The sequence below is a fragment of the Bombina bombina genome, chromosome 2 (assembly GCF_027579735.1).
Source record: "Bombina bombina isolate aBomBom1 chromosome 2, aBomBom1.pri, whole genome shotgun sequence".
Lineage (NCBI taxonomy): Eukaryota > Metazoa > Chordata > Amphibia > Anura > Bombinatoridae > Bombina > Bombina bombina.
Window position 1 is genome coordinate 237,134,846 of NC_069500.1, and position 25,553 is coordinate 237,160,398.

The 25,553-nt window shown below is 38.0% G+C and overlaps 1 protein-coding gene across 1 annotated transcript in view; it reads right to left on the reverse strand.

Annotated features, from left to right (window-relative positions):
- KIAA0825 (KIAA0825 ortholog) overlaps positions 1 to 25,553 on the reverse strand; it is a 1,109,509-nt gene that overhangs the window by 872,990 nt on the left and 210,966 nt on the right. The window contains exons 5-7 of the mRNA XM_053701492.1: positions 24,807 to 24,977; positions 10,316 to 10,398; positions 6,858 to 7,082 (exon numbers count right to left, since the gene is read on the reverse strand). Coding sequence (XP_053557467.1) covers positions 6,858 to 7,082; positions 10,316 to 10,398; positions 24,807 to 24,977 — 479 coding nt within the window. The remainder of the gene's footprint in view (positions 1 to 6,857; positions 7,083 to 10,315; positions 10,399 to 24,806; positions 24,978 to 25,553) is intronic.

Genomic DNA, 25,553 nt, shown 5'->3' on the forward strand with positions numbered 1-25,553 from the left:
CAGAGCCTGAACAAAGGCTTGAACATCTGGCACAGCTGCCAGTTTTTTGTGAAGTAACACCGACAAGGCAGAAATCTGTCCCTTCAGGGAACTTGCCGATAATCCTTTTTCCAATCCTTCTTGAAGGAAGGATAGAATCCTAGGAATCTTAACCTTGTCCCAAGGGAATCCTTTAGATTCACACCAACAGATATATTTTTTCCAAATTTTGTGGTAAATCTTTCTAGTTACAGGCTTTCTGGCCTGAACAAGAGTATCGATAACAGAATCTGAGAAACCTCGCTTCGATAAAATCAAGCGTTCAATCTCCAAGCAGTCAGCTGGAGTGAAACCAGATTCGGATGTTCGAACGGACCCTGAACAAGAAGGTCTCGTCTCAAAGGTAGCTTCCAAGGTGGAGCCGATGACATATTCACCAGATCTGCATACCAAGTCCTGCGTGGCCACGCAGGAGCTATCAAGATCACCGACGCCCTCTCCTGATTGATCCTGGCTACCAGCCTGGGGATGAGAGGAAACGGCGGGAACACATAAGCTAGTTTGAAGGTCCAAGGTGCTACTAGTGCATCCACTAGAGCCGCCTTGGGATCCCTGGATCTGGACCCGTAGCAAGGAACTTTGAAGTTCTGACGAGAGGCCATCAGATCCATGTCTGGAATGCCCCAAAGTTGCGTGACTTGGGCAAAGATTTCCGGATGGAGTTCCCACTCCCCCGGATGCAATGTCTGACGACTCAGAAAATCCGCTTCCCAATTTTCCACTCCCGGGATGTGAATAGCAGACAGGTGGCAGGAGTGAGACTCCGCCCATAGAATAATCTTGGTCACTTCTTCCATCGCTAGGGAACTCCTTGTTCCCCCCTGATGGTTGATGTACGCAACAGTCGTCATGTTGTCTGATTGAAACCGTATGAACTTGGTCCTCGCTAGCTGAGGCCAAGCCTTGAGAGCATTGAATATCGCTCTCAGTTCCAGAATATTTATCGGTAGAAGAGATTCTTCCCGAGACCAAAGACCCTGAACTTTCAGGGATCCCCAGACCGCGCCCCAGCCCATCAGACTGGCGTCGGTCGTGACAATGACCCACTCTGGTCTGTGGAATGTCATCCCTCGTGACAGGTTGTCCAGGGACAGCCACCAACGGAGTGAGTCTCTGGTCCTCTGATTTACTTGTATCTTTGGAGACAAGTCTGTATAGTCCCCATTCCACTGACTGAGCATGCACAGTTGTAATGGTCTTAGATGAATGCGCGCAAAAGGAACTATGTCCATTGCCGCTACCATCAACCCGATCACTTCCATGCACTGAGCTACGGAAGGAAGAGGAACGGAATGAAGTATTCGACAAGAGTCCAGAAGCTTTGTCTTTCTGGCCTCTGTTAGAAAAATCCTCATTTCTGAGGAGTCTATAATTGTTCCCAAGAAGGGAACCCTTGTTGACGGGGATAGAGAACTCTTTTCCACGTTCACTTTCCAGCCGTGCGATCTGAGAAAGGCCAGGACGATGTCCGTGTGAGCCTTTGCTCGAGGGAGGGACGACGCTTGAATCAGAATGTCGTCCAGGTAAGGTACTACTGCAATGCCCCTTGGTCTTAGCACAGCTAGAAGGGACCCTAGTACCTTTGTGAAAATCCTTGGAGCAGTGGCTAATCCGAAAGGAAGCGCCACGAACTGGTAATGTTTGTCCAGGAATGTAAACCTTAGGAACCGATGATGTTCCTTGTGGATAGGAATATGTAGATACGCATCCTTTAAATCCACCGTGGTCATGAATTGACCTTCCTGGATGGAAGGAAGGATAGTTCGAATGGTTTCCATCTTGAAAGATGGGACCTTGAGAAATTTGTTTAAGATCTTGAGATCTAGGATTGGTCTGAATGTTCCCTCTTTTTTGGGAACTATGAACAGATTGGAGTAGAACCCCATCCCTTGTTCTCTCAATGGAACAGGATGAATCACTCCCATTTTTAACAGGTCTTCTACACAATGTAAGAACGCCTGTCTTTTTATGTGGTCTGAAGACAACTGAGACCTGTGGAACCTTCCCCTTGGGGGAAGTCCCTTGAATTCCAGAAGATAACCCTGGGAGACTATTTCTAGCGCCCAAGGATCCAGAACATCTCTTGCCCAAGCCTGAGCGAAGAGAGAGAGTCTGCCCCCCACCAGATCCGGTCCCGGATCGGGGGCCGATATTTCATGCTGTCTTGGTAGCAGTGGCAGGTTTCTTTGCCTGCTTTCCCTTGTTCCAGCCTTGCATTGGTCTCCAAGCTGGCTTGGCCTGAGAAGTATTACCCTCTTGCTTAGAGGACGTAGCACCTTGGGCTGGTCCGTTTTTACGAAAGGGACGAAAATTAGGTCTATTTTTTGCCTTGAAAGGCCGATCCTGAGGAAGGGCATGACCCTTACCCCCAGTGACATCAGAGATAATCTCTTTCAAGTCAGGACCAAACAGCGTTTTCCCCTTGAAAGGAATGTTTAGTAGCTTGTTCTTGGAAGACGCATCAGCCGACCAAGATTTTAACCAAAGCGCTCTGCGCGCCACAATAGCAAACCCAGAATTCTTAGCCGCTAACTTAGCCAATTGCAAAGAGGCGTCTAGAGTGAAAGAATTAGCCAATTTGAGAGCATTGACTCTGTCCATAATCTCCTCATAAGGAGGAGAGTCACTATCGAGCACCTTAATCAGTTCATCAAACCAGAAATATGCGGCTGTAGTGACAGGGACAATGCATGAAATGGGTTGTAGAAGGTAACCCTGCTGAACAAACATCTTTTTAAGCAAACCTTCTAATTTTTTATCCATAGGATCTTTGAAAGCACAACTATCCTCTATGGGAATAGTGGTGCGTTTGTTTAAAGTAGAAACCGCTCCCTCGACCTTGGGGACTGACTGCCATAAGTCCTTTCTGGGGTCGACCATAGGAAACAATTTTTTAAATATGGGGGGAGGGACGAAAGGAATACCGGGCCTTTCCCATTCTTTATTAACAATGTCCGCCACCCGCTTGGGTATAGGAAAAGCTTCTGGGAGCCCCGGCACCTCTAGGAACTTGTCCATTTTACATAGTTTCTCTGGGATGACCAAATTTTCACAATCATCCAGAGTGGATAATACCTCCTTAAGCAAAATGCGGAGATGTTCCAATTTAAATTTAAAAGTAATCACATCAGATTCAGCCTGCTGAGAAATGTTCCCTAAATCAGTAATTTCTCCCTCAGACAAAACCTCCCTGGCTCCCTCAGATTGGGTTAGGGGCCCTTCAGAGATATTAATATCAGCGTCGTCATGCTCTTCAGTAACTAAAACAGAGCATCCACGCTTACGCTGACAAGGGTTCATTTTGGCTAAAATGTTTTTGACAGAATTATCCATTACAGCCGTTAATTGTTGCATAGTAAGGAGTATTGGCGCGCTAGATGTACTAGGGGCCTCCTGAGTGGGCAAGACTCGTGTAGACGAAGGAGGGAATGATGCAGTACCATGCTTACTCCCCTCACTTGAGGAATCATCTTGGGCATCATTGTCATTATCACATAAATCACATTTATTTAAATGAATAGGAATTCTGGCTTCCCCACATTCAGAACACAGTCTATCTGGTAGTTCAGACATGTTAAACAGGCATAAACTTGATAAGAAAGTACAAAAAACGTTTTGAAATAAAACCGTTACTGTCACTTTAAATTTTAAACTGAACACACTTTATTACTGCAATTGCGAAAAAACATGAAGGAATTGTTCAAAATTCACCAAACTTTCACCACAGTGTCTTAAAGCCTTGAAAATATTGCACACCAATTTTGGAAGCTTTAACCCTTAAAATAACGGAACCGGAGCCGTTTTAAGCTTTAACCCCTTTACAGTCCCTGGTATCTGCTTTGCTGAGACCCAACCAAACCCAAGGGGAATACGATACCAAATGATGCCTTCAGAAGTCTTTTAAAAGTATCAGAGCTCCTCTCACATGCGACTGCATGCCATGCCTCTCAAAAACAAGTGCGCAACACCGGCGCGAAAATGAGACTCTGCCTATGCTTTGGGAAAGCCCCTAAAGAATAAGGTGTCAAAAACAGTGCCTGCCGATATTATTATATCAAAATACCCAGAATAAATGATTCCTCAAGGCTAAATAAGTGTTAATATCAATCGATTTAGCCCAAAAAATGTCTACAGTCTAAATAAGCCCTTGTGAAGCCCTTATTTACAATCGTAATAAACATGGCTTACCGGATCCCATAGGGAAAATGACAGCTTCCAGCATTACATCGTCTTGTTAGAATGTGTCGTACCTCAAGCAGCAAAGGACTGCAAACTGTTCCCCCAACTGAAGTTAATGCTCTCAACAGTCCTGTGTGGAACAGCCATGGATTTTAGTTACGGTTGCTAAAATCATTTTCCTCATACAAACAGAATTCTTCATCTCTTTTCTGTTTCTGAGTAAATAGTACGTACCAGCACTATTTGAAAATAACAAACTCTTGATTGAATAATGAAAAACTACAGTTAAACACTAAAAAACTCTAAGCCATCTCCGTGGAGATGTTGCCTGTACAACGGCAAAGAGAATGACTGGGGTAGGCGGAGCCTAGGAGGGATCATGTGACCAGCTTTGCTGGGCTCTTTGCCATTTCCTGTTGGGGAAGAGAATATCCCACAAGTAAGGATGACGCCGTGGACCGGACACACCTATGTTGGAGAAACTATATATTATTTTTTACTAGACAACCCAAAGTATTGATCTAAGCCCATTTCGGTATATTTCATGCCACTATTTCACCGCCATATGCGAGCATATTAAAAAATAGTTAACTTTTTCACAAATTTTGAGTTGCTCGTTTTAATGATTTAGATACTGCTTGTAAAGTCATGACACAAATGATTGTAAAAGCTCCTCTGGGATCCTTTTTGTTCAGAAATAGCAGACCATGCATGGCTTTGCCATTGTTTTTTGGTAATAATAATTTGGGCTCTGGCTCCACACGAAGCCGCTCACTGTAGACCAGGGAATTAGTGGACAACTCCAAATTTCCACTGGGAGGTCTGCAACATTTCTGACTAAGAAAAGACCTTTCATTGCCTTGCTAATAACTTGTCTGATCTTCTGAATGACAGGATACTGTAAAGAGTTATCAGGCCACAGATCGGATGGAGGATCCCCTTTCAAATGATGAGCAGATCTTGCACATCACTTTCACCTCATTCCTCATCAAGGAGGCAAAAACAAAAAAAAAGACTGAGGATCATGGAAGGTGGGAGCGATTTAAAGCTCTGGTGTGTTGGGTGTCTTTTGCCTCCTCCTAGTGGTCAGGAGGGGAATACATGTGATGGTTCATGGACTCTTGCCATCTGATGAAAGAAAGTGGGATTTTATGTCCATCTAACAATGTATTAGTAGATAGGTTAGGATAGAGTTTGTGTAATACAGAAAACAGATCTAAAATATATAGAAATATGTTTCTATCTATTTGCAGCAATAATGTATGAATATTTACTGGGCAATGTTCCCTCTAAAGTACTAATTGCTAACCTTGTCACCCTAATTGTTTTGTTTATATTTCGAGCATCATGCGAAATATGCGAAATATAGTTCCAAAAGAAACATCAGGGGTGCCAAGGTTAGCCATCACTGCTTTAAAGTATGCAAATTTACACAAGATCAAGTTCACAAACACACCCATACAAGTAGTCTAAACACAGGTTGATTAAAAGGACAAAAACATAATTTATGCTTACCTGATACATTCATTTGTTTCATGGTGGTGAAAGTCCACAATTACTCTTCCAGAGTCAAAGATTCCCAAACCCCCAAAAACCTATAACCACCCCCCCCAGCTTAGGAGCTGGCCCATTTTAGGTTCAGCACCCTGGATAGTGCTTGCTTATTGGTGGCTACATTTAGCCACCAATAAGCAAGTGTAACCCAGGTTCTGAACCAAAAATGGGCCAGATCCTAAGCTTTACATTCTTGCTTTTTAAATAAAGATACCAAGAGAACAAAGAACATTTTAGAATAGGAGTAAATTAGAAAGTTGCTTAAAATTGCATGCTCTATCTGAATTATTAAAGAAAAAATTGGGCTTAGTGTCCCTTTAAAGAGAAATGAAACCAAAAAAAAATAAATATTCATTATTCAGACAGAGCATACAATTTAAAAAAAAAAAAAAAGATACAAATTTACGTTGATTATCAAATTTGCTTATGGTATTCTTTCCTGAAAAGATGCTTAAGTAAGTGTCTGGAACACTACATGGCAGGAAATATGGCTGCCATCTAGTGTTCTTGCAAATGGATAGCATTCATGCATAACTGCTTCCATATTAGTGCTCCCGACACGTGCACCCTCCTGGGCTTACTACATCCCTCCTTTTCAACAAAAGATACAATAGTAAATTAGAATATGCAATTTGAATCAATTTTCTATCTAAAACAAATAAAATTTGGATTTATATCCCTTTAACAAATTTAATGTGAATCAGTGAAAATTATACTTTAAAGGGACATAATACTCATATGCTAAATCACTTGAAACTGATGCAGTATAACTGTAAAAAGCTGACAGGAAAATATCACCTGAGCAATTTTTACCCCTTAACACAGGTTAAAATGGAGCATTGATAGAGACTAAAATCAATCATTAAACCATGTATAGGAAAACACTTAGATCAGGGATAGCATTTCATAAAAACCTGCAGGGAAAGAACAGGTCAATAAATGTAAAAACAGGAAAATGTTTGCAGAAACTGTAGTCGTGCTTCCAGTAAGAAAAGTATATGGAACATACAATTTAAAGGACACCAAGGCTGTATTTGTAGTAAGACAATATGTTTTATGTAATTGAGTACAATTTCAATACCTACCTTAGCAACCTTTTTTGGTTTCTCCTTCTCTGAAACTGCTCCATAGTGTTCATTGGATTTGTAGGGGTTAACTAGACTGATGCAGCAGCCACCATTATACGCGTATGCTTCTTTTTCACATTGCAGAACTGGAGTGATAAAAGCCTCCGTTTCACTTGTGAAGGAGCGTAGAAGAGACTGTGACAATATTTTCAAGTTCTTCCTCCAACCAAATTTTAAAGCAGGCTAGGATACAAAAGACAGAAAAAAAGAAAATAATGAGGTGCAATACTGCCTGAAATATATTGTTTTGCTAGCTTGTAAGGTGGGAATACAACAAATATATACATAGTGTCAAATATTCTAGTTCCTATTAATTACCAATTTGTATAAGAGGATTTTGTATGGTTTTGGACCTGTAAAGTATACTCCATGCATCTACAAAAAATTTTTTTAACAGCTTTACAATTTACTTTTACTATCAAATGTCCTTCATTATCTTGTACTTTGTTGAAGCTGCAGCAATGCACTACTGGGAGCTAGCTGGACACATCAGGTAAGCCAATGACAAGAAGCATATATGTGCAGCCACCAATCAGCAACTAGCTCCCAGTAGTGCATTGCTGCTCCTAAGCCTACCTAAGTCTTTCAACAAATGATACCAAGAGTACAAAGCAAATTAGATATAAATAAGTAAATTGGTAGGTTATTTAAAAGTGTATGCTCCATCTGAATCATTAAAGTTTATAGTTAAAGTTTATAAAGTTTATATTTTTTATTTTACTGTCCATTTAACACCGTCAGTAAAAAGAATGTCTTAGAGGTGTCCTCCCCATTATGTCTCTGGGGCTGCAGATGCATCTGAGATGTCCTCAGTGTACTGCTTTCTCTTTGTCTGAGGGCTAAACCACAAGGGACTAATGGTACCTTGTCTTTTAAAAGTAACACCTGCTGTTGGTGATGCAGGGTAACATAATCACGCAGTGTGTTAAAACTTCAGATGCAGTAAGCAAGTGCCAAGTGGCAGAGGCACTTTCACATTGCTCATGATACAGGAAGACTATCTTACAGAGCCATTATCTCAGTCCCTAAAACAAACACAGAGACACACAATTCTATATTGAGAAAGAGAGAGGTCTGACATTTCACACAATAGGTTACATGTCCTTCTAAGATGAAGGTGGTTGTAATAAAAATGCATCAGGGAGTTAAGATGATGACAAGGGGGCTTTTACAGAACCACTATCTCCCCCCAGGTGTTATGGGATAAGTAACCATTCATATGATAGAAGAGAAGGCCCCCCACTTGCACATTGCCTGGGGTAAATTATACTAGACCCTTAGTATTCATAAACATTGTTGGGTGTCAGCGATGTACATGAGATTATCAGGATACAAGCCCAAAGGACCATGTTGCAGAATTATGACTAACCTATGGCTTGAAACATTGCATCTATTCAGTGTTCTGGAACCTGTCCTTTAACTAATGGAAGTCATTTGTGCATTAATGTGACTGAGATTCATCTATAATTTCACTTTCTTATTGGTAATCCTTTATCCAGTATTGTAATATATAATTGGGTGCATTATGTTCCATCTGATTTTGTCCCAGCCTCATTCAAATAATTGATTTGGAACTTGTGCTTGACAGGTCACACAGGGCTACAATGTATGGCTAAGCTCGATCAGTAATGGCTACTACAGCAGCACCAGAAAAGCACTGTTTTTTATCTTTATGGAGTAGGAAGGGCCACCATCAGGGGGTGACCTCCTGCCAGGGGGCCCCATGAGGCAAGCACAACTATTATTTAAAAAAAAATTAAAAAAAATTGGCAGCCACCAGAGGGCACTATTATTTGACAATGCTGTATAAATTCTATATTTAAAACCATGCAGAAATCCTGCATTTAACCAGATCTAATGGTATGAGAATGAGTACCACAGCTTATGGTTCCACCAAGACCATATAGAGTACAGCATTTTCAAAATCCAAAAGTACAGCTGACAGGTGGGACCATTAGAACACCAGATTTGAAGTGGTGCTCTTGGTTGGGGAAAATGGGGGAGGGGGAAGCCCCAAACATATGTCAACCTTTCAAAAGTATTTTTCTTCATCTACCCATTCTGACAGATCATTAATGTACAATTTTGAATTCACAGAAGTATTTTTGTTTGCACATTTACAAATATGATTCTTTAAAAAGTCATATCTTAATTTCTGCTATTTTTTATCATGCATGTCAAACACTGTTAATTTAGGGGATGGCAATGTGCAGAAATTTTATCTCCTGTTAGTGTTTCTGTGGGTGTCTGTATTTATGTCTTTGTGATTTTGTGGGTGTCTATGAGTATGTATTTTGTTTTCTGTGGGTCTCTTTGTGAGGGTGTGTGTGTCTGTCTTTGTGCATTTTCTGTGGATGTCTCTGTGAGGGTGTGTGTGTGTTTGTATATATGTCTGTGTTTTCTGTGGATGTCTCTGTGAGGGTGTGTGCATATGTCTGTGTGTTTTCTGTGGTTGTCTCTGTGATGGTGTGTGCATATGTCTGTGTGTTTTCTGTGGATGTCTCAGTGAAGGTGTGTGTATATGTACATTTTTGTGTGTTTTATGTGGGTGTCTCTGTGTGTGTGTGTGTGTGTATGTCTTTGTGTATTTTCTGTGGGTGTCTGCATGTCTTTGTGTTGACTGAGGCTGTCTCTGTGGGTGTTTCCTTGGGTGTATGTGCAAGTTTGTGTTTGAGTTTTTGTGTGTGTGTGTCCATTGTCTGTTCCTTTTTAGGACATTTTGACCTTACTACTGATTATTCACATCTTTCTACAGACTTTGAGACTAATGAGACCTTTCTGGAAGTCACCAATCCACCACTTAACCTTTAAATGATTGTTTAGGCAGTTCAGTGCCCTTCCTTTAAGCCACTGAATGCTGTTGTCATCATATAGCTGTCATCTTCCTTGACAAAAAGATAATCAAACTCCATATTTTGTCTTGTGGGTGTCAGTGTCTGAGTGTCTTTGTGTGTTTCTTTGCGTGTCTGCTAGAGTGTCTATATTTGAATCCGTATGTGTGAGTGTGTGTTTCAGTGTATGAGTGTGTCTGTGTGTTTCTGTGTTTGTGTGTTACTACCTTTAAAACATTTCCAAGTTTGACTACACTTAAGAATGAAGTGCATATTCGTTTTAGTCACTTGGTCAAAAATTGCACATGTCAAAGGGGGTGGGGGCTGATCAATAGTTAAGTAAGGGGCCCCAAAATTTCTAGTGGCGGCCCGAGTAGGATGGTGCAGCATTTGACTGCCTGTACCACCTGCAACAAGAAGAAATAGAAAAAAGCCTCAAAGCGATTCAGCGATTTATGGCAGCAGTACTAAAGTACATAGGCAGCCATGTGGTTTAATACGGCAAACAGTGTATTTTAATTATGCAGTCTACCCATATTATCTATTATCTCATACTAATACACTAAAATGTAACACTGAACATACCGTTTCCTTCATTAGCAGGGAACTTTCGTCTAACACGTATGTTTCATTTGCTTTAACTTCCACTCCATCACTCTTTAAAGTGCCTAAAAAAGAAAAAGAAATGATAATATATAGTTTATATATATAAATTAATAAATAAATAAAAAGGAGTCACTATGTGCAACAAAGAATATAAATCTATGTACCTCATCTTGGCAACTAAAGTTGGTGAAGAGTGTTTTTTTTCCCTCTTTTTGCAACTAGCCTATCCATGCTCTGTTGAGAAGAAATTTCATAATGGAAGACTGCAAACTACAATAGAATGGTCACTACTCACCATGATAGGTGTTTTCCTCTTGTGCCTGCAGCTATCTTCAAAGCTGTTCTCTTGTTTTTAACACTTTAAAAGTGCTGTTAAGTTAAGCTCTACAACTTCCAACGGAGCACCGCCATCTTAAAGTTTAAGTATTCTTTTACCCAGTGATGGAAGCAGTGCGCATTCACAGATTAGTGACATTGTCATGCACAATACAGTATTGTTTTAGTTATATAACTTTTAAAGTTTGTTGGAAAAAAAAGCAAAATGTGAATCGTATACTTTCTCTTGTGTGAGCAAACGCAACATGCAGCTGTCAAAAAGCCAGGCACATAATTGATCTGTGAATGCAAACCATTGTTGTCACAGGATGAAACTTAATGTGTGTTACAAGATGGTGGCGCCCAGTATAAAAATGCAGAGCTTTACCAACTGGCTTCTGTACTGGTTTAAATAAGAGAACAGTTTTAAAGAAAGCTGCAGGTACAGGATGAAAAACAGCAGCATGGTGAGTAGTAACCATTATAGGTGAGCCAAGCAGCTTAATGTCTCTTTAACCGTGAACAATCCAGAGAATTTTATTTGCAATGTGGGTTTGTGAAACTAAACTGTGGAGTCCCATTTTAGATGGAGTTTCTTATTAATATATTAAGGCTGGTTGTTCCCACAGCCAAGTTTAGCTCTAAGAAATAACTTTCTTTGATTCAGGCAATGCAGACTGGCTGTTATAAGATCATCCATGTATAGATTAAATTGCTGTGGTAAGGACCCTCAGCAAATATTGTTACAAAAGAATAACAACAGCTGGTAATAAATAAGTATACTGATAATTACAATGGGTAAAGAGAACAAAAGGGTAAAGTTGAATAGTAGAGAAGAGATGATAAATAAGCTAGGAACCTGCAATTTTAGTGAGGGACAGTGGGGTGGAAGTAGCAGAAGGGGGAGTGCCAGAGGGATGGTGGGATCATTTGTGTCATGCTGTGTTTGCACTGAATAATGAGGCCACTTTTTTCCCAGTTGGCTAGTCTGGAGAGTGGGGAAAGTTAGGAATTCTGGGCAGGAGTGGATTGATGCGGATGGGTCTGCAGAGCTAGGGCAAAATAAAATTTGACGGTGAGGAAGTGATCCATTTTATTTCTTTGAAAATAACCAAATTCCTCTAGGGTTAATAATTCTTTCACTCTCTCCAGCTATGCGCCAGGAAAGTGGTGATTGTCCTCTGCATTTCTATATAGTGATGTTAAAAAACATAACTTTTGATTGCCGGAATGCAGTTAGTTAAATTTTGTCAGTAACTAAATAAAACTTGAAAACTTGGAAGGAAATTACTCCTATGGCTTATGCATATTTTCAGATACAAGATATAACTTAGAGAGACCAAGAGAAAGACAGACAAACTGACCACCAAATAATATATGTGTTATATGGTTGTAAAATAATTATATTAAAAGAAGTATTTTCAATGCAAAAACATTACAATGGGTATTGTAGAAACATATGTATAATAATAGTTTAATGGAGCATTCAAATATTTGTGTGGTATGATTTAAGAACAAAAAAAAAATACTGATGTGTTACACTGCACAGAAAGGATGTTTGTAAACACAATTCACCTGTGCCTAAAATGGACCAATCGTTTAGTTTGCTTTGGGATGGAAACCTGCTATAATTTTTTTAGAGTCAGGATATCATACAAGATAGAGCACCAGACTTTTATGATGAAGGACGCAGGCTCAAATCTCAATCAATGTGGTACATATATTTTTCACTACAGACATGTATTTAAACTGATACAATAATGCTTATTTCTACAAACAAAAATCACATTTAATGTAGCTTGTTTGTATTTAAGTCTTATAAATGGAAAGTTTTTATTGAATACACTTGCTTGCAATACAGTACATTGTAGTGTAACACACTGCAGATTAGTTTAAGGGCCTTCCCTAGAAACATTTGTGAAAATTTAATTTCATGCTAACCCATTTATTAAGCGTAAGAATCCTGATGATAGACACAAATAAATGATTTTAACATTAAAAACTTGATGGTGGGTTCTCAATAAAGACATGCATTAAATGGAAACAAGTATATATATATATATATATATATATATATATATATATATATATATATTCATGTAATGATCTGTTTAATTTTAATTCACGGATGTTCCTGTACTGAAGAGAAATTTTTTTTTTTTTTTAGTTTTAATGCCTTTGAAGCATGTCCCTGTCCACCAATAAAGCAGAGGAATATCTGCTTATCAGACAATGGGCAAATAGTTATTAAAGGGCCAATATACATGAATTGACAAAAATGCCGAGTAAAAATGTAAAACGTTGTAGTGTTAGCAGCTGCTCAGAGCACCTTAGGCTGTGTTTAAAATGCTGGTGCACGGTACATTCTTAAATACACATTTGAAACAGCTATAGCTTTTATTAGATAATTATTATTATTAGAAATAAATAAGGTCTACTCTTTACAGCAAAACATATATTAAAAGCTAATGGTTTATTTCACTGACAATCTCTGCTATGCCCTTCAGTAAACACTTCATCTGTTCTTTCACCTATGGTCAATCAGACTCAAACCCTTTTTTCTGTATACATTACAACCTGCTAAATACAAGCTGTCTCAATAACTCGTAGACATATTTACCACTCATTCCTACTGGCATCTGTCATATAGCACCTGAAGAAAAGACAAACAGCTCAGCTTTTGCTGTTTATGACAAGTGAATGTATCTGCTGACTTCTCTATTAACTAAGTTTACCCTTTTCACCCTTGCAGCTCTTACTTTGCACTGTATAGCAAGGGCATTACACTTATCAGCACATCATTATCAGCTATCTGTTTCTATGAAACATACATTGAAGCCCTAGGTATAAACAATAGGAAAAAAATAATTGCAAAGAATAAGCAATATAGAATTCGACTATACCATGTTCCTTTTCTGACAGACGTACAATCACACCTACATTAGCCGCTTGCGCAAATAGAAAACTTCTAATCCCTAACCAAATCCTTAGTGGAAATTTAAGATGCTGGCAGGCAAGAAGTACCTGGATTTTATCTCTTACAGCAGTATGAGATTATTCTCAAAATTCATTTGGAGGACAAAGATATAGAGACCTTTCTGTCTTGACAATGCGAAAGCAGCAATACAAGGTTTTTTTTTCCCTTTTCTTATCGTCAGAGGTTATCTCCTGGGAAGCAATTGCCTTCTTAACAGGTTCTTTTAATCCAAACTCAGTGGAGACCTTTATTAAGTTTTTAAAGAACAGTGAAAACCTTGCGCAGCCTATATGCCTGCAATGATGCTGTATGCTCTTTTCATTTACGATGACTTTTTATACCAGGAAAATGTTACCGTTGATAAGAGGGCAAGCAGTGCAACGTTTGCTCAGTCTAGTCCAAGGCATATCTTAAAACATTCTTCCTATTATATAAGAATTCTTTTTTTAAGCTAAAATAAGAATAGGAAATTCAAAAAAATCAGGTCCTACTAAAAAACAAAAAACAAAAAAAAAAACAAAAAAAAAACCTTTAAACATTTTATCAGTTGAAACATTAATCAAGAAAATGGTAACTTTATTTTCTAGGTACAAATGGTTTGCCAAAACAAAATTCTGATCAGAACATTCACTTGCATTAACCTCTAGCCATTAAGTGATATTAGTAATGCCAGTTGCTCATAATAGAAGTTAAACTGCTGTAGGTGCTAAGGGAAACACTGTGGTTAAGGGGTTAATGAAGGGAGGGTTAAATGGGATATAGCGATTATTAGCAGAAAGATAGTGGATAAAGAGCTATCCACTGAAAGAATGCACCTAGCACTCTATGCCTAGACTTAAAGGCGTACAATCCAGGTGTAATTTAAAACATAACTTTTAATAAAACATAGTTAAAACACACACAAACACTAATAATAAAATCCTAACTCTGTTAAGTTCAAGTCCAATATAAAGGTGATAGCTGTCTTATCCCAATAATATGGCCTTTAGTTCAAATCGCTATCACACACGGTATTCGACCTATCTATTTAGTTGAGTTGACAGTGGGGGACTCAGTATGACCACATGTAACGGGGTTATCCAAGTTTATTATTTCTAGGTAATATCACCAACGCTGTAGCGACATGTACATGTTACAATCTTAATATCAGGAGAGTAATATCTATCTTACTATCATTCACCTATATTATAAGTATAAGTGTGAATCATCTGAACATATACATATATGAAGGTAGCTGAATTCTAATATTCCCCAGTTATGGGTGTAAGAAAATCAAACTTAGCCTAGTACAGTATAAGGGTATTATCAGCGAAAAGAGTATTGATAAATGTGTAATACTTAGAAATAACGTATGCGGTTACATCTATCAGTAACAACTCAGTATAAGTGTCACTTCTTGTGAAGCTCAAAGCTTGATGCTCATTGTTACTTATCACAAATGTAAAGTCTCGTCAGGAATGTTACTTATTGCGATTTACTACTCGTGATAATAAGACAATATTAGTGCCCATAATTGGATTGTCCCTCTATCACTAGTAAAAGAGATAGTGTGTAAGGAATTGGTGTTAGTGCATTCATTATACCAGCATGTTAAACGGTACTATCATACCTAAATATGAGGGTCACAATTCCTCACTGATAGACTTATTGTCATTGAGTAGATACTTTCCGTTTTATTAATCATACATTAGGGTATGGTAATTCGAATAGCGGGTCAATAGAGGGTGGATAAGTTATCCAAAATTGTTCATTACAATAGTGTTAAATATTCTCCCCTCGTAGTAGGGAAACCTGATCATGTATACCGTTTAATATTAGTTTTTATTGTAGCGCATCAGGCTAGGTAGTCTCCCCTTATTGCAGCAAGAACTGATAATATGTACCACACAATGTTAAATATTATCCCTTCATAGTAGGGAAACCTGATGATGTATACCGCTTAATATTAGTTTTTACTGTAGCGCATCAGACTAGGTAGTCTCCCCTTCTCGCTGCAATAAGGGGAGACTACCTAGCCTGATACGCTACAATAAAAACTAATATTAAACGGTATACATTATCAGGTTTCCCTACTACGAGGGGAGAATATTTAACACTATTGTAATGAACAATTTTGGATAACTTATCCACCCTCTATTGACCTGCTATTCGAATTACCATACCCTAATGTATGATTAATAAAACGGAAAGTATCTACTCAATGACAATAAGTCTATCAGTGAGGAATTGTGACCCTCATATTTAGGTATGATAGTACCGTTTAACATGCTGGTATAACGAAAGCACTAACACCAATTCCTTACACACTATCTCTTTTACTAGTGATAGAGGGACAATCCAATTATGGGCACAAATATTGTCTTATTATCACGAGTAGTAAATCGCAATAAGTAACATTCCTGACAAGACTTTACATTTGTGATAAGTAACAATGAGAATCAAGCTGTGAGCTTCACAAGACGTGACACTTATACTGAGTTGTTACTGATAGATGTAACCGCATACGTTATTTCTAAGTATTACACATTTATCGATACTCTTTTCGCTGATTATACCCTTATACTGTACTAGGCTACGTTTGATTTTATTACACCCATAACTGGGGAATGTTAGAATTCAGCTACCTTCATATATGTATATGTTCAGATGATTCACACTTATACTTATAATATAGGTGAATGATAGTAAGTTAGATATTACTCTCCTGATATTCAGATTGTAACATGTACATGTCGCTACAGCGTTGGTGATATTACCTATAAATAATAAACTTGGACAACCCCGTTACAGGTGGTCATACTGAGTCCCCCACTGTCAACTCAACTAAATAGATAGCTTGAATACCGTGTGAACTAAAGGCCATATTATTGGGATAAGAAAGCTATCACCTTTATATTGGACTTGAACTTAACAGAGTTAGGATTTTATTATTAGTGCTTGTGTGTGTTTTAACTATGTTTTATTAAAAGTTATGTTTTAAATTACACCTGGATTGTACGCCTTTAAGTCTAGGCATAGAGTGCTAGGTGCATTCTTTCAGTGGATAGCTCTTTATCCACTATCTTTCTGCTAATATTCAATTTAATGCATAGCACCAACCCACACCAATTAACTAAGTAGAATTCAGCTATAGCATAATTATTAATGCTATAAATAGGATTAATAGAATCACAAATCATTCTGTGGGGATTGCCAAATAGTAGTGCCATTGTAAACTTTTGTTGTGGGGATATAGTGATTGTCTACATATGCTGTTAGGGTAGAAAAACATAATTTATGTAAGAACTTACCTGATAAATTCATTTCTTTCATATTGGCAAGAGTCCATGCGCTAGTGAGGTATGGGATATACAATCCTACCAGGAGGGGCAAAGTTTCCCAAACCTCAAAATGCCTACAAATACACCCCTCACCACACCCACAATTCAGTTTAACGAATAGCCAAGAAGTGGGGTGATAAAGAAAGGAGTAAAAAGCATCAACAAAGGAATTTGGAAATAATTGTGCTTTATACAAAAAATCATAACCACCACAAAAAGGGTGGACCTCATGGACTCTTACCAATATGAAAGAAATGAATCAGGTAAGTTCTTACATAAATTATGTTTTCTATCATGTAATTGGCAAGAGTCCATGAGCTAGTGACGTATGGGATAGCAATAACCAATATGTGGAACTCCACGCAAGAGTCACTAGAGAGGGAGGGATGAAAATAAAAACAGCCATTTCTCGCTGAAAAAATAATCCACAACTCAAAAACATAATTTATGTAAGAATTTACCTGATAAATTCATTTCTTTCATATTGGCAAGAGTCCATGAGCTAGTGACGTATGGGATATACATTCCTACCAGGAGGGGCAGTGTTTCCCAAACTTCAAAATGCCTATAAATACACCCACACAGAAACCCACAATTCAGTTTAACGAATAGCCAAGAAGTGGGGTGATAAGAAAGGAGCGAAAGCATCAACAAGGAATTGGAATAATTGTGCTTTATACAAAAAAATCATAACCACCATAAAAAAGGGTGGGTCTCGTGAACTCTTGCCAATATGAAAGAAATTAATTTATCAGGTAAATTCTTACATAAATTATGTTTTCTTTAATGTAATTGGCAAGAGTCCATGAGCTAGTGACGTATGGGATAGCAAATACCCAAGATGTGGAACTCCACGCAAGAGTCACTAGAGAGGGAGGGATAAAAATAAAGGTAGCCAATTCCGCTGAAAAATGAATCCACAACCCAAATCAAAGGTTTTAATCTTTATAATGAAACAAACTGAAATTATAAGCAGAAGAATCAAACTGAAACAGCTGCCTGAAGTACTTTTCTACCAAAAACTGCTTCTGAATAAGAGAAAAGATCAAAATAGTAGAATTTAGTAAAAGTATACAAAGAAGACCAAGTTGCTGCTTTGCAAATCTGATCAACAGAAGCTTCATTCTTAAAAGCCCAGGAAGTGGAAACTGACCTAGTAGAATGAGCCGTAATCCTCTGAGGCGGGGATTTACCCGACTCCAAATAAGCATGATGAATCAAAAGCTTTAACCAAGATGCCAAAGAAATGGCAGAAGCCTTCTGACATTTACTAGAACCAGAAAAAATAACAAATAGACTAGAAGTCTTTCTGAAATCTTTAGTAGCTTCAACTATAATATTTCAAAGCTCTTACCACATCCAAAGAATGTAAAGATCTCTCCAGAGAATTCTTAGGATTAGGACACAATGAAGGGACAACAATTTATCTACTAATGTTGTTGGAATTCACAACTTTAGGTAAAAATTTAAATGAAGTCTGCAAAACCGCCTTATCCTGATGAAAAATCAGAAAAGGAGACTCACAAGAAAGAGCAGATAATTCAGAAACTCTTCTAGCAGAAGAGATGGCCAAAAGGAACAATGCTTTCCAAGAAAGTAATTTAATGTCCAGAGAATGCATAGGCTCAAACGGAAGAGCCTGTAAAGCCCTCAAAACTAAATTAAGACTCCAAGGAGGAGAGATTGACTTAATGACAGGCTCGATACGAACCAAAGCCTGTACAAAACAATGAATATCAGGAAGATTAGCACTTTTTCTGTGGAACAGAACAGAAAGACCAGAGATTTGTCCTTTCAAGGAACTTGCAGACAAACCCTTATCTAAACCATCCTGAAGAAACTATAAAATTCTAGGAATTCTAAAAGAATGCCAAGGGAATTTATGAGAAGAACACCATGAAATGTAAGTCTTCCAAACTCGGTAATAAATCTTTCTAGAAACAGATTTACGAGCCTGCAACATAGTATTAATCACTGAGTCAGAGAAACCTCTATGACTAAGCACTAAGCGTTCAATCTCCATACCTTCAAATTTAATGATTTGAGATCCTGATGGAAAAATGGGCCTTGAGATAGAAGGTCTGGCCTTAACGGAAATGGCCAAGGTTGGCAACTGGACATCGGAACAAGATCCGCATACCAAAACCTGTATGGCCATGCTGGAGCAACCAGCAGTACAAACTAACGCTCCATTATGATTTTGGAAATCACTCTTGGAAGAAGAACTAGAGGCGGGAAGATATAAGCAGGTTGATAACTCCAAGGAAGTGTAAACGCATCCACTGCTTCCGCCTGAGGATCCCTGGATCTGGACAGATACCTGGGAAGTTTCCTGTTTAGATGAGAAGCCATCAGATCTATTTCTGTTAGCCCAAACATCTGAACAATCTGAAAAAACACATCTGGGTGAAGAGACCACTCTCCCAGATGTAAAGTCTGGCGACTGAGATAATCCGCTTCCCAATTGCCTATACCTGGGATATGGACCGCAGAAATTAGACAGGAGCTGGATTCCACCCATGCAAGTATCCGAGATACTTCTTTCATAGCCTGAGGACTGTGAGTCCCACCCTGATGATTGACATACGCCACAGTTGTGACATTGTCTGTCTGAAAACAAATAAACAGTTCTCTCTTCAGAAGAGGCCAAAACTGAAGAGCTCTGAGAATCGCACGGAGTTCCAAAATATTGATTGGTAATCTCGCCTCTTGAGATCTCCAAACCCCCTGTGCTGTCAGAGATCCCCAGACAGCTCCCCAACCTGAAAGACTCGCATCTGTTGTGATCACAGTCCAGGCTGGACGAACAAAAGAAGCCCCTTGAACTAAACGATGATGATCTAACCACCAAGTCAGAGATAGTCGAACATTGGGATTTAAGGATATTAATTGTGATATCTTTGTATAATCACTGCACCATTGGTTCAGCATACACATTCTCATGTGAAAACGAGCTGCAGTCATGAGACCTAAAACCTCCATGCACATAGCTACTAAAGGGAATGATTGATACTGAAGGTTTCGACAAGCTGCAACCAATTTCAGACCTCTCTTGTCTGTTAGAGACAAAGTCATGGATACTGAATCTATTTGGTAACCTAAAAAGGTTACCCTTGTCTGAGGAATCAAATAACTTTTTGGTAAATTGATCCTCCAACCAGTAGTTGATTTGTGTGAGATTCTGCAGAACGTAAAGACTGAGCAAGTACCAAGATATTGTCCAAATAAGGAAACATCGCAATACCCCGCTCTCTGATTACAGAGAGTAGGGCACCAAGAACCTTTGAAAAGATCCTTGGAGCTGTTGCTAGGCCAAAAGGAAGAGCAACAAATTGGTAATGCTTGTCTATAAAAGAGAATCTCAGGAACTGATAGTGATCTGGATGAATCAGAATATGAAGATATGTATCCTGTAAGTCTAGTGTAGACATATAATGCCCTTGCTGAACAAAAGGCAGAATAGTCCTTATAGTCACCATTTTGAACGTAGGTATTTTTAGATCCAGAACTGGTCTGAAAGAATTCTCCTTCTTTGGAACAATGAACAGATTTGAATAAAACCCAGACCCCGTTCCTTAAAAGGAACTGGAACAATTACCCCAGATAACTCCAGGTCTGAAACACACTTCAAGAAAAGCCTAAACCTTTACTGGGTTCACTGGAATGCATGAGAGGAAGAAACTTCTCACAGGCGGTCTTACTTTGAAACCTATTCTGTATCCTTGAGAAACAATGTTATGAATCCAATGATTTTGGATTGAATTGATCCAAACATCCTTGTAAAATCTTAGTCTGCCCCCTACCACCTGTGCTGGAATGAGGGCCGCACCTTCATGCGGACTTGGGGGCTGATTTAGGTCTTTTAAATGGCTTGGATTTATTCCAGACTGGAGAAGGCTTCCAATTGGAAACCGTTCCCTTAGGGGAAGGGTCAGGTTTCTGTTCCTTATTTTGACGAAAGTAACGAAAATGGTTAGCAGCCTTAAATTTACCCTTATATTTTTTTATCCTGAGGCAAAAAAGCTCCCCTCCCCCCAGTGACAGTTGAAATAATAGAATCCAACTGAGAACCAAATAATTTATTACCTTGGAAAGAAAGAGATAGCAACGTTGATTTAGAAGTCATATCAGCATTCCAAGATTTAAGCCATAAAGCTCTTCTAGCTAATATAGCTAAATACATATATCTGACATCAATTCTAATGATATAAAAAATGGCATCACAAATGAAATTATTAGCATGTTGAATAAGCTTAACAATGCTATACACATTATGATCTGGCACTTGTTGTGCTAAAGTTTCAAACCAAAATGTTGAAGCAGCAGCAACATCAGCCAAAGAAATAGCAGGCCTAAGAAGATGACCTGAACATAAATAAGCCTTCCTTAGATAAGATTCAAGTTTCCTATCTAAAGGATCTTTAAAAGAAGTACTATCTGCCGTAGGAATAGTAGTACGTTTAGCAAGAGTAGAGATGGCCCCATCAACTTTGGGGATCTTCTCCCAAAACTCCAATCTATCAGTCGGCAAAGGATACAGTTTCTTAAACCTTGAAGAAGGAGTAAAAGAAGTACGCAGTCTATTCCATTCCCTAGAAATAGCATCAGGAACTGTAAAAACCTCTAGAATAACTACATGAGGTTTAAACACCGAATTTAAACGTTTACTGGTTTTAATATCAAGAGGACTAGTCTCCTCCATACCTAATGCAATCAACACCTCTTTTAAAAAGCAACGAATATACTCCATTTTAAATAAGTATGAAGATTTGTCAGTGTCAATATCTGAGGCAGAATCTTCTGAACCAGATAGATCCTCATCAGAGATAGATAAATCAGAATGCTGTCGGTCATTTAAAAATTCATCAATTTTATGAGAAGTTTTAAAAGACCTTTTACGTTTATTAGAAGGTGGTATGACAGACAAAGCCTTCTGAATGGAATTAGACACAAATTCTCTCACATTAACAGGAATATCCTGAGCATTAGATGTTGAAGGAACAACAACAGGTAATGGATTACTACTAATGGAAATATTGTCTGCATTTGAAAGTTTATCATGACAACTAACACAAACTACAGCCGGAGGAACAGTTACCACAAGTTTACAACAAATGCACTTAGCTTTGGTAGAACCGACATCAGGCAGCAGGATTCCAATAGTAGATTCTGAGACAGGGTCAGATTGAGACATCTTGCAATATGTAATAGAAAAAATAACATATAAAGCAAAATTATCAATTTCCTTATATGACAGTTTCAGGAATGGGAAAAAATGCAAACAAAATAAGCCTCTGGAAACCAGAAGCAAAATGAAATAAAGACTTAAATAATGTCAAAAATCTGGCGCCAAGTATGACGCCCACAACTGACAAAATATTTTTTGGTGCCAAGAACGTCTGCAACAAACACGAGTGTCATTGATGACGCAACTACGTGAAAACTCTCGGCGCCAACTAAGACACTGTAAATTACGAAATCACGTCAACAAACGCAATAAATTATAGCATTTTGCTCCCGCAAGCCTAACAGCCGGCAATTTAGAAAAGAGAGTCAATTTGAAAATTTCAGGTAAGAAATTTTTTTTTTTTATATGCATTTCCCAAAATGAAACTGACAGTCTGCAAAAAGGAAATAATATATAATTAACCTGAATCATGGCAAATATAAGTACAAAACATATATTTAGAACTTTACATATAAAGTGACAAACCATAGCTGAGAGTGTCTTAAATAAAAGAAATCATACTTACCAAAAGACACTCATCTACATAAAGTAGATAGCCAAACCAGTACTGAAACGAGAATCAGTAGAGGTAATGGTATATAAGAGCATATCGTCGATCTGAAAAGGGAGGTAGGAGATGAATCTCTACAACCGATAACAGAGAACCTATGAAATAGATCCCCATTAGGATGACCATTGTATTCAATAGGTAATACTCCCTTCACAACCCTCTGTCATTCACTGCACTCTGAGAGGAACCGGGCTTCAGCATGCTGAGAAGCGCATATCAACGTAGAAATCTAGCACAAACTTACTTGACCACCTCATTAGGAGGCAAAGTTTGTAAAACTGAATTGTGGGTGTGGTGGGGGTGTATTTATAGGCATTTTGAGGTTTGGGAAACGTTGCCCCTCCTGGTAGGAATGTTTATCCCATATGTCACTAGGTCATGGACTCTTGCCAATTACATGAAAGAAATGACTGTGTACAAGGAATGATTTCATGCCTTTAATATGTATGGCAGAGAAGCAAGAAGGGAGGAAGATTATATCACAGGAACCTTTAAGAATGATAAGGAGTTTAATAAAGGTAAATGTATTTTTCTCAAAAAGAGGAATACCAGAACAAGGGGGTGGGGGGGGGGGGTAGTGATCTTAAACTGGAGCATAAGAGTTCATGAGTAATTTGTATGAACACTTCTTTACAGAAATGGTTTATGGAACAGTGATACCATATCAATTATAGGAAAAATGCTGTAAAACAATTTTAAAATGCATGGGATATGCATAAGACCTTACTGAAAATTATTTAAGACAATATTACAAAAAGAAATGTGAAGAGATTTAGGGCCTACTGGTTCTTTTGGGGGATTAAGTTTCAATTTTAAAAATCTATTTTAAAAATGGATGTTAACTTTTTTCTCCCAAGACAAATAAATAATTAAAGGACACATTTAGTGTAAAATTAGAATCTAGGTCCATATTTTAAAATTGGGAGAGGTGATCAGATTTGTCATTGGGGTAATGAGGCAATAGCTTCATACTCTTCAAGTTAATTTATTAATTTTGTTTTAACAAATTTCCCCACTGAGCATCTCATTGCCTCTCTGGGTACATATCCAATCCATGAAGGATCATGGGTGCATAATGCCTGGGGCATACACCAGTACATATGTAATCCTACTGGGAGTGCAGTAATAAGTCATATCTGCTGCAGGAAGCAAGCATTTAACTGCATCTCTGCTCAGTATTAGTGAAGATTAGATGTCCTGATATCCTCCATTTTTCCTTTTCTATTTTTCCCCCCAAATCTGAGAAATACATTTTTATGGCATTATCTACAGTATCTATCTTTAGTCTCATATGGTTATTTTTATAACTGCTTGTGTACCTTCTCATTGGTGAACTGGCTTCAAATATGAGTAAAGAAAAAAACATTTTCTTTTCTTCTTTTTTTTGTTTGACTAAAATTCAGTAAATTCTGTTTCTTCATCTACTACCACTACCATCAGTTGAGCAGATACACTTGCACCAGGATCCAAGTGCTGGGGGCAGTCTAAGTGGTCATTATCTGTGCATAAATATTCATTGTTATACTGTGCAGCATACTCATCAGTGTATAGATACATCATTATACAGCACACCATATTCATCAGAGTATACTTACTCATATTTATACAGAGCAATGTATAGTGTATAGAAACTCACATTTTATTACTAAAGGTTATTACTGAGTTACCTGTTGGGGGCAAAATAATAGTTGTACACGACCCTCTATTGAGTAGGTCTGCTACTGGTTTTATTAGAGTAACAGCTCACAAAAAGGATAAATACTGGGCATTTAATCTTGCTGGGTTATCTTTACTAGAACATAGAAATAACTATTAAAGCAACATTAAACACCTGTTGACTGTGTAAAAACTGTGCTTGTTACACACTCCCTAGAAAGGCCAAAAAGTTCATTCTTTACCATTTATTTTTTCCCCAACTGCTGCAACATGCCTAATTCAGCTATTTGATTTACAGCATTTTAAAGAAACAGATTTTGCTTTTTGGCCTCTCTAGGGCATGTAGGACAAGCACTATTTTTACACAAAAGCATGAGGTGTTTAATGTCATTTTTAAGTCTTACCTTGTATGTTGCCTTTTATTTCCATAGAACAGGAAATATGCAATATTTCAGAAGCAGCTTCTCCTACTTTTTCCTCAAGCCACAAAAAATGTTTAACAAATCTGGATAAAGATTTTAACTGATCCAAATGTAAATATAAATCAGTTGCTTTTCTTGATTGATCCTCGGCAGCTGTTCAGAAAATAAAAAATGATCATTTTAGAAGTGTTCACATAACATAAAACAAAACAAACAATTTATATGAATGAAAATAGTTGATGCATGCAGAGTGGAAGTGATTTACCTTTCTTTGCCCAATGACACTTAAAGGGACTTGAAACCCAAAAAAACTCTTTCAAGATTCAGATAGAGCATACAATTTGAAACAACTTTCCAATTTACGTCTGTTATCTAATTGGCTTCGTTCTCTAAGTATCCTTTATTGGAAAGAATACCTAGGTAGGCTGGGAGCAAGCTGCTGATTTGTATCTGTACATAAATGTCTTGCATGTATTGTAATTGGCTTGCATATGTGTTCAGCTAGCTCCCAGTAGTGCATTGCTGCTCCTTCAATAAAGTTGTTTAAAAAATGTATGCTTTATCTGAATCAAAATGTTTAATGTTATCTTGAAATGAAAGGGACATAACCCCAAATATTAATTATGTGGAGTGGCAAAACATTTAAAATAAAATTAGCATTTCCACATTTAAGGGACGTAAAAGTAAATATGAAATGTATTTGAATGTGTAACAGAAATATTTTTGCAA